Here is a 14,481-nt window from a genome sequence, read left to right as displayed (position 1 = left end):
TGCTGACTCCTGTACTTTAATTAGGCCATCCACAGCTCAATCATGGGTTTGAGAAATTTGTGGGTTGATTTTATTTTTAAGTTTGCCTCTGGTAAGAATGGACTAAAAAAAAAAAAAGCCCTATCTAACCTTTTTTTCAGCTCTTCTATAATGGTCTATTAAATCCTGTTCTCATAGGATGTCGGTGCAACTGTGCTGCAATCACTGTAAAGAGGGTAGAATAGTGCTGGCAGTCACATGGTATTTCACCAAGGTGAAGCCTTTTATGTAACATGAATTTCACTATTAATCATGTTTTATGCTATTCTTAAATGTTTGCACTATAAGTGGAAATAAAAATGTGACCATGACACTGAACTGCTTAATATGATGCTTTTTCCAAATATTAGGGCTAAGTGATTAAAAAAATTAATCACAATTAATCACATTGTTAAACAATAAAATATCATCTATTTAAATATTTTCGGATGTTGTCTACATTTTCAAATATATTGATTTCAATTACAACACAGAATACAGAGTGTACAGTGCTCACTTTATATTTATTTTTTATTTGCACTGTAAAAAACAAAAGAAATAGTGTTTTTCAATTCACCTAATACAAGTACTGTTGTGCAATCTCTGTCATGAAAATTGAACTTACAAATGTAGAATGATGTACAAATACATTATTATTGACAAAGCAGGGGCAGCTCTAGACATTCTGCCGCCCCAAGCATGGAGGGTCTCCTGGTCCCACAGCCTGCGGGAGGACCACCGAAGCTGTGGGACCAGCGGACCCTCCGCAGGCAAGCCGCCGAAGGCACCCTGCCTGCTGCTCTCGTGAGAGCGCCCCCAGTGGCTTACCACCCCAGGCACGTGCTTGGAGCGCTGGTTCCTGGAGCCGCCCCTGGACAAAGGGTACTAATAGGGTACTTGTCTGACCTCGGACCAATTCCGTCAGTCCCCCGGCCACCTGAAGTGAAGGTGACCCATCTCAAGGGCTCCTTCTGACGAAAGAGTTGTTCTCTTGCTGGAAAGTGGAAGCCATAATAGCAAGTGGGTTGAATGTTGGAGAAGAGACCACAGTAGTCTATTATTCACCTCCCATCTCCCTTTAATCCCCCAAAAGAACTGCTCCTGGTAAGGGACAGTGGGACTGAAGCCTTCTCTCCTACATTTCAACACGGACTAAGTTTCCAATGGTAGATCCAGTAATTAGGGAATAGGGAAAGGCAGCTTTTTTGGGGGGTACTCTCTCCTATTTTTATGCGCAGTTTGATTCTTCCTCCTGCCCCTGACAGCTCCAAATAAGACTGATTCTACCAGACTCCCCCACTACTCGTAAGACAAGGTGAATCCTACAGGAGGCAACCCCTCAACCTTCCCCAAAATGACACACACCTTAATTGACTGCCAGGGCAACAGCAGATTTTTTTTTTTAAATCCTTGTAATAAAATAGCTCGTTTCATTGTGCATATTGGCTTAAATCTTCAGGCAATACACCACAAAAACTGAACTATTTCTATTCTTGGGCACTATTTTATTGCTATGGCCTTTGGAGATGATCCATGTTTGTATTATACATTGATTGCATGTAAACTCAACTATCTAGCAATGTTATACTGTATTTCTAGAACATCTTCATGTTATATGTAACTAACTAAAAATCCTGTGTTTATCACATACTTTCAAAATACGCATTCCTTCTTCATTTTTACTATGATCTATGCAACATGGGCAATACAGTGCACAATCAAGACTCCAAAATATCTTATTTTAGACAATGACTCTGAGAAGCTTATTGATGCAGACAAGGTCTCTTTTCAGTCTCCACTGGGCATCAGACGCAGTTTCAAAGTTTATAATATGCATCACTGAAAGGCTGTTCATCAACAGTAAACCTAAACCACACTGCAGTGTTAGTACAGGAGATAAAATATTGTAATCGTGAAAGTAAGTTGCCTTATACAAAGTCAGAAGCAATAGACAAAGAAACTAAACTGTACTTTTATCAATTGTATCACAAGCATTTAAGACAGACCAGTAGTGTAAAGAATGTATCAAAAGTCACACAGTACCTTCTGTTTGTAGTTCCAACTCCATAGCTAGTTTTATCTATCCTATACATGACAAGGCATCCCTATTGGCATTTGCAGCAATACACAGAATTCTGTGGGGAAAAATATTTCTTATGCATTATAGCTTTAATACACATTTACTGTTACTGTACAAAGCTGCATGTTAGTGTAGAATTTTATAAAAATGCTTGCACTCCCTGTGAAGTCAGTAGAAACAAAACTAAGACAAAGCAGAGTGCTTTTAAAAATCCCAGATATCAATTATTAGCCTGCTCGGACACTAAGAACTCATCTACGCTAATCTTTTTTATACTGGTGTATTTGAATGTAGCTGCATAGGAGAAAACCTCTAATGTAGACAAGCTCTGACCACAGAAATATATATCAAAATAGCGTATATTCAGGGATGGATACAGAGACAAGGGACGCAAGCCAAATTCTCCTATCATTTAATCCCATGCAACTCCCACTGGCTTCAACAGTTTTTATGGGTGCAAAAGAAGAGAATTTGACCCCAAGCCCTTCATTCCACGCCTGATCTTGCCACATGTTAAACATGCACATCTCCCTCTGATGTCAGTACTTCCTAGATCAAGACCTCAGTGATGTTTTTTGAACTGCAATCTTTAGCAACTACTGAATGCTAGTAGCAAAAAATAAAAAAGAGCGCTTGATATGACAAGAAAGAAGGCCTGATGGTAAAAATTTAGCAAACATGCTGTTGATTTCAGCCATCAGAACAAGCACATCTAACTGTTAAAACATTTTCAGCAGCAGTACCTAAAATGGTCATTAAACACTGGGATTAGTTAGATTTTTTTTCAGGACATTAATTTTGTCTTTCTTTCTTGGCATCCAGAATTTTTATTTTATTTTTTAAAAGGAGAGCGATTTTTCAAATTGCTCATACAAAAAAGAGCTCTATGTCGGAGAGACCCCAGTCTTAGGACAAAGGTAGATGTCCATCCAATATAACAGTCCCTAAAAAGAGGGAATGGGGCAAAAACTGGTGTTTATTTTCTCCTGTCTTAGAGACCCAGTTCAGCAGCCTTTCTCTAGCAGAACTCTAAACAGCTGAGTGGTGCATTATGTATTAAAATAAGCTCGAGTGAGCCACAGATACAAGTTCCTGGGGATTTTCTTCTTAAGCAGCATAGTAGTCTCTATTTTTACCTCTGTAATCCCTGACCTCTTTTTATTACAGCTAATCATCTAAACATACAGATCTATGTTCAAGAGAGCCATGTATGTGGCATTAGAAATCAATCATCATAGGATGCTTAAAAGCCATATCTCTGACGCAGCTATTGCTCCTCCTCAGCAATGGATGAATATAACTCTTCACTGGTTTCCCCTTCAGTTTACCGTGTATCATTTCCAAATGCTTTATTCCACTATTGGGCAGCCTGGCCACTAATTTTTTATATATGTTAACATCACTATCAATTTTATGTGATTCAACAATGTGCAAAGATGTGGTTTGTCAGATTTTGCTTAACTCAGCTGTTCTATGTACATAGTACATGAGAATTTTTAGGCACTGTATTTGCAAAGCATTCTTCTTCAATTAAAAAATGTGATTCCCCAGATATTGCTATCAGAAGTTCACATATCACGGATAACTGGTTGCTTCAGAACAACTCCCTCCAGGCACTGATCTCAAACAAAAACAATGTGTATTCTAAATCGAGCAAAAGTCAGGGTAGAAAAGACTGGTGACAACATGACTAAGCAGGAGATGAGTAAGGAGAGCCTAGCCAAATCTTTGAACAGTGCCTGATCCAGTGCCCCCTGTCAACATCCTGTATTCCTTAAGAACTATCTGAGTTAAGTGATAACACCAACTCGTCGCCGTGTTTTTGGAGCAACAAGGGATGATGATGATGATGATGGGAAAAATATATACATATATATTTAAACACAGAGAAGCTAAAATTGTATAGCTCTGCTAATATTGACTTCAACCTATAATGATTAAAGCTACATTTGGGAAACATTTTAGTTCTCAACTGTATTTAGATTGCTTTGATCGTTTAGTACCTTGTAAATGTTCTTTATTTGAAATGAATACTCAAGTAAAGTGCTATTTTTAATCTAACACACATACACCGACCTATGGCACATTAAGTCAGTGGACTGAGTGAAAAGGAAGTGCATCTTTATAGCTATACATCCTAGATAGATAGAGAGTATAATTTCACCCATAAAATAGTATTTTTACTATTAAAACAAAGATTTGATTCCAACAAATTATGCATTCACTCCACCCACACAAAGCACAAGCATTTAGGCTCTGGGCAAGTGAAATGTGAGGTAGAAACACAGCCTCCAACGCAAAAGTGCAGAGTGCTCACCATCACCACTCCATTCTACGAGCTGCTGCCCCTCTGCACAGCTGCATGGAATGCTTGGTTCAGCTGTGCCCATAGCCTGCCCTAAGGTGACCTCCCACACTTGCCTAGACAGAATTGGTACAGAGAATCTTCCCTTGGTGTTCAAAGGGCTTACAGGCACCCCATGTGCAAATATGCACCTGGTCATTTGCCTGGGCAATCCCTATTCTATCCCTGTCAGCCCACCTCAGCGGGGGTGTCACTCTGTGTTATTACTTTGTAATTAATAATTTTCTGACTATATTTTTAAAAAGTGAATACATAAAAATATACTGCAGGTTTCAGGACCCTCTAGCAACTACTAGTTGAGCTACTGTGAACCTCTCAGATTGAAATAAAGGTCTTGCAATCAGCCTTCACAGAAAAAAAAAAGTCATTCACATATGCGAATTACCCAAATGACCAACTCGTATTATCTTAAAGTGGATAATTATATTCTGCCTCCCTTAAGTTCCCCCTACGAATAGTTTGTTCTTCGTTTCCTGTCCTGAACAGTTACAATATTCATTGTCAAGCTGTGAGAAGTTTTAAATATGGCAATATATTGTACATAATTGTTGCAATGTTGCTGTGTACTATTAAACAGTTGCCTGTAGGTGGCTGCATTTCAGTGATGGCTGAAAACCATAAAATATAAAGCTAAAGTCTGTTTCTGGACCTGTGCATCTGACTTTCAATAAACACAATAAATAAATAAATAAATAAATTAATGAGAGCTTTCTAAATTCACAAGTTCAGGATTTGATCCATTTTTTATAAATCAGTTTGGAAACATCTTTGGGATCCTTCTTCATGAAGGACGGTATGTAAGTTTAAGTTGTAATTATTCAGAGCTGAACTTTTAAGAACTTCTTACAACTTGACTTTCAACAGAGAGTGAGGGCCGGTAGATTTTAAAAAATGTTTTTGTGACAGGCCGATTTTCAATTGTAGCAGTTCATGTAGAGTCAGGACAACTCATAATAAAGACATTGCTATGCTGCGAGTGAGCTCCAGACTTAAGAGCAGGTTCTTTAAGATCAGAGCATCAGTATTTTTAAAAAAATCACAACAAGAGAAGAAGAGTGTATTTCCTTACTATTGAAATATCTTTTCTTTAGGAATATGGATATAAGGAAATCAAAGTGCCTTTGTAATTCCAAACTATTGAGTTCTGAAGATAGTAAAAGACTTAATTATTTTATTTCAAAAGTTGCTCTTTATAGTCCCCCCAGTCCTGCTGCCATTGAACTAAATGGCAAAATTCCCATCAGCCTCAATGGAAGCAAGGCAGGGCCTAACATTTTCTTGCATAGGTGTGATATAGCAGTGATTCTCAACCAGGGTACATCAACTCATTTAGATATTTGACTAGTTTTACAACAGGCTACATAAAAAGCACTAACAAAGTCAGTACAAACTAAAATTTTGTAAAATGACTTGTTTATACTGCTCTATATACTATACCCTGAAATGTAAGTACAATATTTATATTCCAATTGATTTATTTTATAATTATATGGTAAAAATGAGAAAGGAAGCAATTTTTCAGTAATAGTGCTGAGACACTTCTGGATTTTTAGATCTGATTTTGTAAGCAAGGAGTTTTTAAGTGAGGTGTTAGTAGTCTGGAAAGGTTGAGAACCTCTGTTATATAGCACCTTTCATATATAAGGTGTTCTCTGTCATATGCTTCACTAAGTATTGAAAAATTAATTAAAATCTGGTTGTTGCTGCCTCCTCAGGCACTGTGCTATCTATCAACCACTGATCTTGACAAAGCAGTACTAGTCTCATGCATTTTTGTGACTGAGTGCAGGAAGTGAACACTTGAGTCTGTTTTATCTTATTTTACTGAGCAACAAACTGCTGGTCAGGCTACTAGTTTTATATGATGCAGCATGAGATATGTAACCTTCACTAAGACAGATATCAAAGAAGAGCAGAAAGGACCTGACTTTAATATGGTAGCCATGTGCAGCATTGAAACTAGACATCTTATTTGAATCAGAACAACAGCTGTATTGCGCAATAATGCAAGTACTGCAAAGTAAGTACTAGTTATGAGCCCAAGTTCTAATACAGAACATGATTATTACCCTATAGGTTCTTCCCCCTGGATCACAAAAACATCCTCTCTCTTTGATGACATGAGCCTGGTACATAAATTCTCATAAAGGACAATGGGACTAGATCATGTTGAATCCTCTGTATACTTCACATTTATTTACATTTCCTATAAAACTAATATTTGGCATTTATGTAACATCTTGAAACAATGGGAAGTACCTAAGACCAGTTATGCTAATCAGGCCTTTATAGACTTTACAGACTTAAGGCCAGAAGGGACCACAGTGATCACTTAAACTGACCTTCTGTATAACATAGATTAGAGGACTTCCTTGAATTCCTTCTTGTTTGGATGTTTCTAAATGATATGCTATAGTTTAATCTTGATTTAAAAATTGCCAGTGATGGAGAATCCACCATGATTGGTGGTAAATTGTCCCAACTGTTAATTACTTCTAAATGTTAAAAATTTGCACCTTATCTCTAGACTAAATTTGTCTAGCTTCAACTTCCAGCCATTAGATCTTGTTATGCCTTTGTCTGCTAGATTGAAGGGCCATTTATTTTCAAATTTCTGTCTCCCATGTAGGTACTTCCAGACGGATCAAATCATTCCTTAACTTTCCCTTTGATATGATAAATAGGTTGAGCTGCTTGAGTCTCCCATTATATGGCATGTTTGCCACTCTTAATTATTGTTGGGACTCTTCTCTAAACTCTCTCCAATTCATCAACATCCTTCCTGAACTGCTGGCATCAGAGCTGAACACAAGACTCCAGCAGTTGCGCCAGTGCCAAATACAGAGGTAACAACCTCTTTCAATATTACTGATTATACATGTTAGAATCCCTGTCATATAGGGCATAGCTGCCCTCTTGTATCACCTCCCGGCCAAGTGTTGTGCTGCAGGTGGTCTCTGCCTCAGTTTCCTCCCATGGGATTCATGTGACTCAGGCTTCCAGAGGGGACATGCTCAAAGTTTAGCTGCTTGTTAACAAACGTTAAAGAGGGAGGGTTTCAGAGCCTGGCCTCTAGCTTGAGTCTGAAGAGCTATATTGTAGCTAAAAATCCCCATAGCCTGAGGGTCTAAGTCAGATGACATGGACCAGCTGTGAGTATTTAATTGCAGAGCAGACATGCCCTCTGACTCCGGCATAGAGCACAGACTCCCAGGCTATTTTCCTGGAGTCCTTCCACAAGAGCCCAACTTGCTTCTTATGATTTCTCTCAAAGGGAGTTCTCTCAAACCTGTTAAAAACATCACCCAGATGATCAGGACCAACTGCTGCTGCTGCTGGGGTAGGTAATCTGGACAGATGTGGTTGAGCTCAGCTACTCTTAAAGCATCATCCAGTTTATGACAGTGTATGTGCTGTGGGTTCATGTGACTTGACCCCTCAATCCTAAATCTTTTTCAGGGTTGTTACTTCCCATGACAGATTCTTCCACGCTCTAAACTTAGTCTCCATTCTTTGTTCCTAGATGGATGAGCCTACATGTGGCTGAACTGAAAAACTGTTTGCTTTCATCCATTTTACCAACTGATCCAGAGTGCTCTGTAGCAATGACCAGCAGAGGATGACAATACTGGAAAGTGGATATTCCAAAAGCAAAGCTCAAAGCTGTGCTCAAAGTCAATTTACAGCAGCAGATAAAAGTCACAGTCTGTCTAGGTCACAATAGAGCAGGCAAAAGCCTAGGCCTGGCAGCCTCTAGCAGATACTATATTTAACAGCAGCGTCTAAATATAACAAGACTTTAGAAGGGATTAGAAACTACAACTGTTCGGCCTTGAGGAAAAAATGCTAGCAATTGCATTAAATTGACAATTGTGCCAAATATCTGTGGATAGTGATAGTGTGAAAAATAATAAAAGGAGACCTATGTATAGCATCTTGTTAGAATCTTAAAACTTAAGAATCTAGCTTTCTGAAAGCTATAAGCAGACTTTCTTAAGTCAGCAGTATGCCACCTAGATATAAGTGGTGTTGAGTAACAAATATTACTGCTGTGCACACTACCACCTACCTCTTTTATGGCAGTAAGCAGCTGTGGTGAAAAAGAGGTGGGACACACCCTTTGCAGAAAGATGCCTATTGGACAAAGCAGGGCAACAAAGGGAAATTACAGTGAAAAGTCTCATTCATTGGGAGCCTTATGTTTGAGTTTGGCTTTAAAGGCCCGCTTTATCTGCGATGCTGATCGTGCCGCGGGGTTTAATCGGCAAGTAGTAATACAACGCCTGGCAGGTAGTGGGGCGCTATAGCAATGCCAACAGCACGGGCCCACCAGCAAGCGATCTGGCCGTTCTGCTTCCCGGGGAACAGGCGGTGCTCGGAGCGTCCCGTGAGCGCTCCGGCAGCCCCGCTAACTGCCCCGCTCCTAGGGCGGCCTGTTTCTGTGCAGACTAGCCGGCCCAGGCAGGCTCCGCGCAGCAGGCGCTGTGAGCCGGAGGGGGTGGGGAGAACGAGGATTCCCTCCGCCGGGGTTGGGCCCCGGGCGTACCACTAAGCCCCTCGCCCGTACTGCTCCCCACACCGCCCTGCCAAGTCCCCGCCCTGGCGCAGCTGCTCCGAGCTAGCGCTGCCCAAGCCCCTTCCCAGCGCGTGCAATCCCGCCCCGGGGCGGCCGCCGCCCCTCCTGCAGCGCGGGGGTAACTCAGCACCCCATGAGCTAGGCCAGCCCACAACAGCAGCCGCCGCTCTCCCGGCCCCGGCCTCGCCTCCTCACCCGCCCGCTGGAGGGAGCCGCGGCGGCCGTTCGCCCGGGCCCAGGCGGCCGGAGTTGTAGAGGGAGTCGGTGGGCTGTAAAGGGAGTGGAAGGGCTGCGGCAGGGGCGTGCACCGTGCGGAGAGCTGAGCTCTCCGCCTCCCGGAGGCGGGTCGGCAGTGACAGCTGGAGAGCATGGGCGGGGCCCGAGCCGGACTCTAGGTGCAGACACTGGGCGGCGCGGCGCCGCCTGCTTCCCGGCTGCATCCAGACAGCGCTATAGCCGCAGCGGCAGGTTCCTCCGGGGGCAGCGTCCCAGGGAGCGCGTAGGAATCCCGGCGGGCAGCTGACTTCGCTGCGGCGCTGGTGAGCTCCCCGGGGCGGGGTGAGCGAGCCGGAAGGTAGGGGGCGAAGGATGCTACTGCTGGGCACGGAGCCTTTAATGGTGTGGAGCGAGTGGGTACCAAGTGCCGCCCTGGTGGGTGGGCACGACTGGGCTGTGTGCCAGGCTGCTCCTTTCTACTCCCCCGTCTGTAGCCCGTTGCGAGTGGGGCCCTCCTTCCCCGCACACCCTTCTGCCCACTGCGAGCTGGACCCGGCGCCGGGACCCCCGGCCCTGCTGGGTGGGGTGCAGTAAGTTGTGCTGCCACCTCCAGCACCGCCGTGAGCAGAGCTGGGGGATCCACCTTGCTGCATTCATCCACCGGGCCGCTGCTCACTGCGGAAAGCTGCCTCCTAACTGCCCCAGCCATCCCCACTCAGGAGGCTGCGGGGTGGCCGCCGGTGCTACCCCTTTGATGCTCATCCTGATGCAGGATGGTCTCACTGTACAGCGGAATGTGGTCTCCACCCCTCTGCAACTCTGGAGCAGCCATCAGAAGAGCTGGGGTGGGGCTGGGGAGCGGCTTCTTTAAAAGGGATTTCATCGCTCCTTAGGTGCCATTGTTCACCCCTTTAAAGTAGCGGTGGGGACCCCCCCAACAAACTCTCTGAGCGAGATCGCAAAGCCCCTTTGCTCCCCTCACTGCTCTGTTCTGGAGAGGGAGCTGGCATGAATGAGCCGGAGCTATTGCTCTAGCTCTATCCATCTCGCCTTCAGAGTGGGGGTGGGACAATTGTATTATCTATGTCTATATATCCATTCCTCTGTATTTTTAGGGTTTCTGTTCTGTTTATTTCCTTTTTAAATTGGTATTACAGTACTTGACACCAAATCTTGCTTTCCTTAATTTCAATGGGGACTATTCATTTGAGAGAGGCCAACAGGATTTGGACCCAAAACTGCAAGCCCTACAAGCATGGAATTCCTCCTGAAGTAGATAAGAGGCCTGCACTTAAAGGATTTGCAGGATAAGGCCTTCATTTATGCAAGGTGTTCAGAGGGTGATGGGGCTCCTAATAAGCATTATTTATATAATGTACTTGCTTTAAAGCACGCCATCGGTTATCTTAAATTTCCTTTTCTGTGTCAACATTTAAAAAACAAACCGCTCTGGAGATTTGGATGAGTAGTTTGGACATCTATTTTCAATGTAATTCCTGTTTGTTGGCCTGTCTATATATCTTTAATGACTGACTGAGATTTGAGAACTGTTTTCTTTTCCCCCGCCCATCCCCTTTCACGTTGGCATCACAAGCAGCCTTCAGATTTTAGGCCTCTGCCACTGCATGGAGCTCAGTGGAGAAGAAGGGGTTAATTTTTTATTTAAAAAGGGAAGTGAAGGAGGGCATAGTTCTCAACCAGCAAGTATGGAATGTTTTTCTGATTATTATGCTGTTAAATATTTACAATTTGTTACAGTTATCATCCAACCATAGATCATTAGTCCCTTAAATGATTCAAATCGATTCAAATGTAAATTGTTGCCTGCAAATAAAAAAATGCCATCAATGTAAAACAAACAACCCTTCCCCTACCGAACCCCTTCCAACCTCCTAATAAACCTGATTTTGTAAAATGCATCTAGTGAACTTTATGACTGGGAAGAAAATTAATTCCACTTCCTTTCAAGATTCCTTCTTTTGTGACTTGCCCTCACAGAGATCATTATCACGTTCTTAGGCATTGCTCCTGCAAATATGCATATATGGTCTCTCTTTTTACATGATATTGAAACTAGTGATCTACTGATAGCTGACTACTGATCTACTGATACTATATGCATGTTATGTTTCCAGGAGTGGTGTTTCTGCTCTGACTTCCGTACATCTTAGGTGGCGGAGGCAGAAACTGCACTTCATGGTTTGCCCAAGTGAAGTGGTGCAGTTGAGGAGCTAAAGGGGACGAATGTATTCAGGGATGTTGGACACTGGCACTGTGCAAGGGGGCATATGGAGTATATAATACATTTATTGACTGCTACCTATGTGAATATATTTCGGTGTTGATTATATAATTTAATGGGGCCTTGGCACAAACAATCTTTAACTTTGAGGTAAGTTGCTACACTGCACAGCTTTCCAAAGCATACTCTAAAAACCAAGGAAATAAGCAAAGTCATTCAATGCCCGACCTATGCTTTACTCATCATTTTCCCTTCTCATCTTCCATTTTCTCTATCCACCCACAACCTACCATCATTCTGAACAACTAACAGCAGCCTTAATTCCAGCTATAAATAACATACACCAGGGGTTCTCAAACGGGGGGTCAGGACCCCTCAGGGGGTCGTGAAGTTATTACAGGGGGGTTCAAGAGCTGTCAGCCTCCACCCTAAACCCCGCTTTGCCTCCAGCATTTATAATGGTGTTAAATATACTAAAAAAGTGTTTTTAATTTATTAGAGGAGTGACACTCAGAGGCTTGCTATGTGAAAGGGGTCACCAGTACAAAAGTTAGAGAACCACTGGCATACGCCAACAGACACAAATATGAAGATTTCATCTCTAATTTGTACATTAAAAATTAATACCAAATATAGGATAATCATTAACATACATCACCCACTCATATACGTTTTCCTAAACAATACAGAAAAATGTATCTCACAGCCATCATTACCTAACTCATTCTGCCACCCCAGTAAAACTGCAGAGCTGTGCATGATGTAAGTTAAGGAAGTGATACCAACCCAATATTTTTCCAAGATAGAGCTGATTTTTTGTAAGAGAATTTTTTTCTTTGAAAAATGGCCTCTTTTCAGAAATGAAATGAAAAATTTAGCAAAAAAAAAAGGTACTCTCTTTCAATTTTTTAAAATTTTCGCAACTTTTTATTTTGAAAAACTATTCTGAAAACCTAGTTCCTGATAAATGGAGAATTTCTTTAATGGTTTCAAGTAAAAATGCTAAGGGAAAAATGAAGAATACATTCTGAAAAACAGAAACAATATAATATTTTGTGTTTGTGAATGTGTGTATTTTGGAGTTTTTAACCCACTGTATTCCAGGGACAATTATGTCCGCTGGAGGCTTTGTGTGAATTATGGTGAATTTTGGAAAAAAAATTTACCGTGAATATCTTAATTCAAGACTTCTGAAGGCTTCAGTAGCTCAGTTCCTCATCTAAAGTCCTGTGTCCTTTCCCTTTTTACTCTATTGGGACCTACAGTTTAAGTGAAGGGGAAGCACACAGAGTTCTCTTACTCCTGTTGCTGTATTCAGAGACAGTTCTGAAAATCCATTCTCTTAACCTTCTGGAGCATGGGGTTCACTTTTCCCTTTATGAGATGAGATGGGAAAATTTTGGCACAGAACTCTTCTTATGCCTGGGTCCCCTATCTCTCCCCCAATCTAGAGGTAACGTATTTCTCTACACAACCTTCTCTGAATTTTACATACTCTTTCATTAATATGGTATGTGTGTAGTTTTTACATATATATTTTGGGAGTCACCTGTCTCCAGGTTAATTTAGAGTGTGGAGGGGCTGGGAGAAGGCGCTTTGTGAAATCAGGAATACAGAGTGAAAGGTTATCTTGCCTGCTGTTTGATGCTTGGTTTTGCTACTTTTGAGCATATCACTATATAGTTACAGTGCATTTTGTTAATTGTTCACACAGTCTCCATAATATGATAAGAGACTGTGGAGGGGAATTTTTTTGAAATTAAGGGAAAAAACACAGTTGAGCCTCCTAGCAATCCCTAATTTATCTACCTCCCCATCCTTTGGCTTTGTGGAGGGATTTTGTTAAATATATGTAGACTTTTTTTTTTAAATGTTCCACTATATTTACTTGGGTTTCTCCTGATTCACTGAAACTACATTTCTGAGGTCAGGAGCCTGGAAAGATTAGCAAAGGACACATGACCTAAAGGAATATGTGAGAGGCCTTTAGAAACAAATAAACAAATTACTAGTTTGGTGAGCTTCATTTCCTCCAGGTAGTATAGTTCAGTGTCTTTGTTTAAGTCAGTCTAATGGTGGGGAATGGTTGAAAATGAAGGAAGTTCTCTGGCATTACAGGCTTATTTTTTACTTTTATTTTTTTGGAGGTGCGGGGGTGACTGGTGTGAAATGCTAGCAGCAAAGATAATTTGATCTTTTTTCTTACTAAGATATGGTACTATCGAGTTAATTTTTTTTTCTGGCGGTGAAACTCTGATCAATCAATGTAAAGGTTAAAAAAGAGGAGCTATCTGCTTGGTCATCTCTGTGTGAACCTCTTTCAGGTGTTGTTAACTGCAGTCCCAGTTAACTGCACAGGTGCAGGTTCTGTTAGTGTAGCTCATTGCAAGATCAACTCAGCAACTCTCTTGTTTGCTTTGTCAAGTTTTATCCTGTCTCACTCTTTTTTACTTTCTTTCAGACTGTTTTAGCAATCTTTTGCCCAAGCTGCAGTTTCCCAAGTTGAAACTCATGTATGTGTCATATTTCAAAGTACCATTTTAATTCAGCCATAGTCCCTCTTTACCTCTTGAGTATTTTGGAGCCACTCTAAAAGGGTATTGGCTGTCAAATATTTCCAGTCACCCTTGTTTTATTTTAACTGTTACCTCTTTGTTCTGCACGGAAGTGTCATTGGCAGTGTGAGGCTGCTGTATGTTGTAGTTTCGCTTTTGCTTTAGTTTGAATTTTCAGCGTGTGCTGAAGAGGAAATACATTGTCTTCTGGGAATATCCTCTACAGGATGCACATATGTTACTTCTGTTAAAGCTAATGGGAATTACATGTATACATTTTGAGCTTTACCCACTCCTCTCCTTGCTTTGATTTAGCTATTCAGGTAAGAATAAGGAACATTTTTTTCCCCTCTCTGTGAAATTTTGTTCTAGTATCCTGTCATCATCTTGTTTTAAAGCAAAGTAACCTAGGTGGCAGCTTGCTGGCCC

The 14,481-nt window shown here is 41.6% G+C and overlaps 2 protein-coding genes across 18 annotated transcripts in view; one reads left to right on the top strand and one right to left on the bottom strand.

Annotated features, from left to right (window-relative positions):
- LOC127048201 (high mobility group protein 20A-like) overlaps positions 1-9,524 on the bottom strand; it is a 33,100-nt gene extending 23,576 nt beyond the window's left edge. For 13 of the 16 annotated variants that reach the window (XR_007773570.1, XR_007773568.1, XR_007773569.1 and 10 more), the window contains exons 1-2: positions 9,235-9,524; positions 8,533-8,597 (exon numbers count right to left, since the gene is read on the bottom strand). Coding sequence is in view for 13 of the 16 variants with exons in the window: in XM_050947742.1 (XP_050803699.1) it covers positions 8,533-8,597; positions 9,235-9,479 (310 nt within the window). In the remaining 3 variants the exon portion in view is untranslated. Of the gene's footprint in view, positions 1-2,061; positions 2,154-8,532; positions 8,598-9,234 lie in introns of all 16 variants that reach the window. The other 3 variants (XM_050947746.1, XM_050947747.1, XM_050947741.1) reach the window with 3 other exon arrangements.
- JAKMIP1 (janus kinase and microtubule interacting protein 1) overlaps positions 9,517-14,481 on the top strand; it is a 265,410-nt gene continuing 260,445 nt past the window's right edge. The window contains exon 1 of one of the 2 annotated variants that reach the window (XM_050947695.1): positions 9,517-9,613. The gene's annotated coding sequence lies outside the window, so the exon portion shown is untranslated. The remainder of the gene's footprint in view (positions 9,614-14,481) is intronic. The other variant, XM_050947697.1, reaches the window with a different exon arrangement.

Source organism: Gopherus flavomarginatus, chromosome 3 (assembly GCF_025201925.1).
Source record: "Gopherus flavomarginatus isolate rGopFla2 chromosome 3, rGopFla2.mat.asm, whole genome shotgun sequence".
Lineage (NCBI taxonomy): Eukaryota > Metazoa > Chordata > Testudines > Testudinidae > Gopherus > Gopherus flavomarginatus.
The sequence above is the reverse complement of the archived record's forward strand: the minus strand, read 5'-3'. Positions and strand labels throughout refer to the sequence as shown.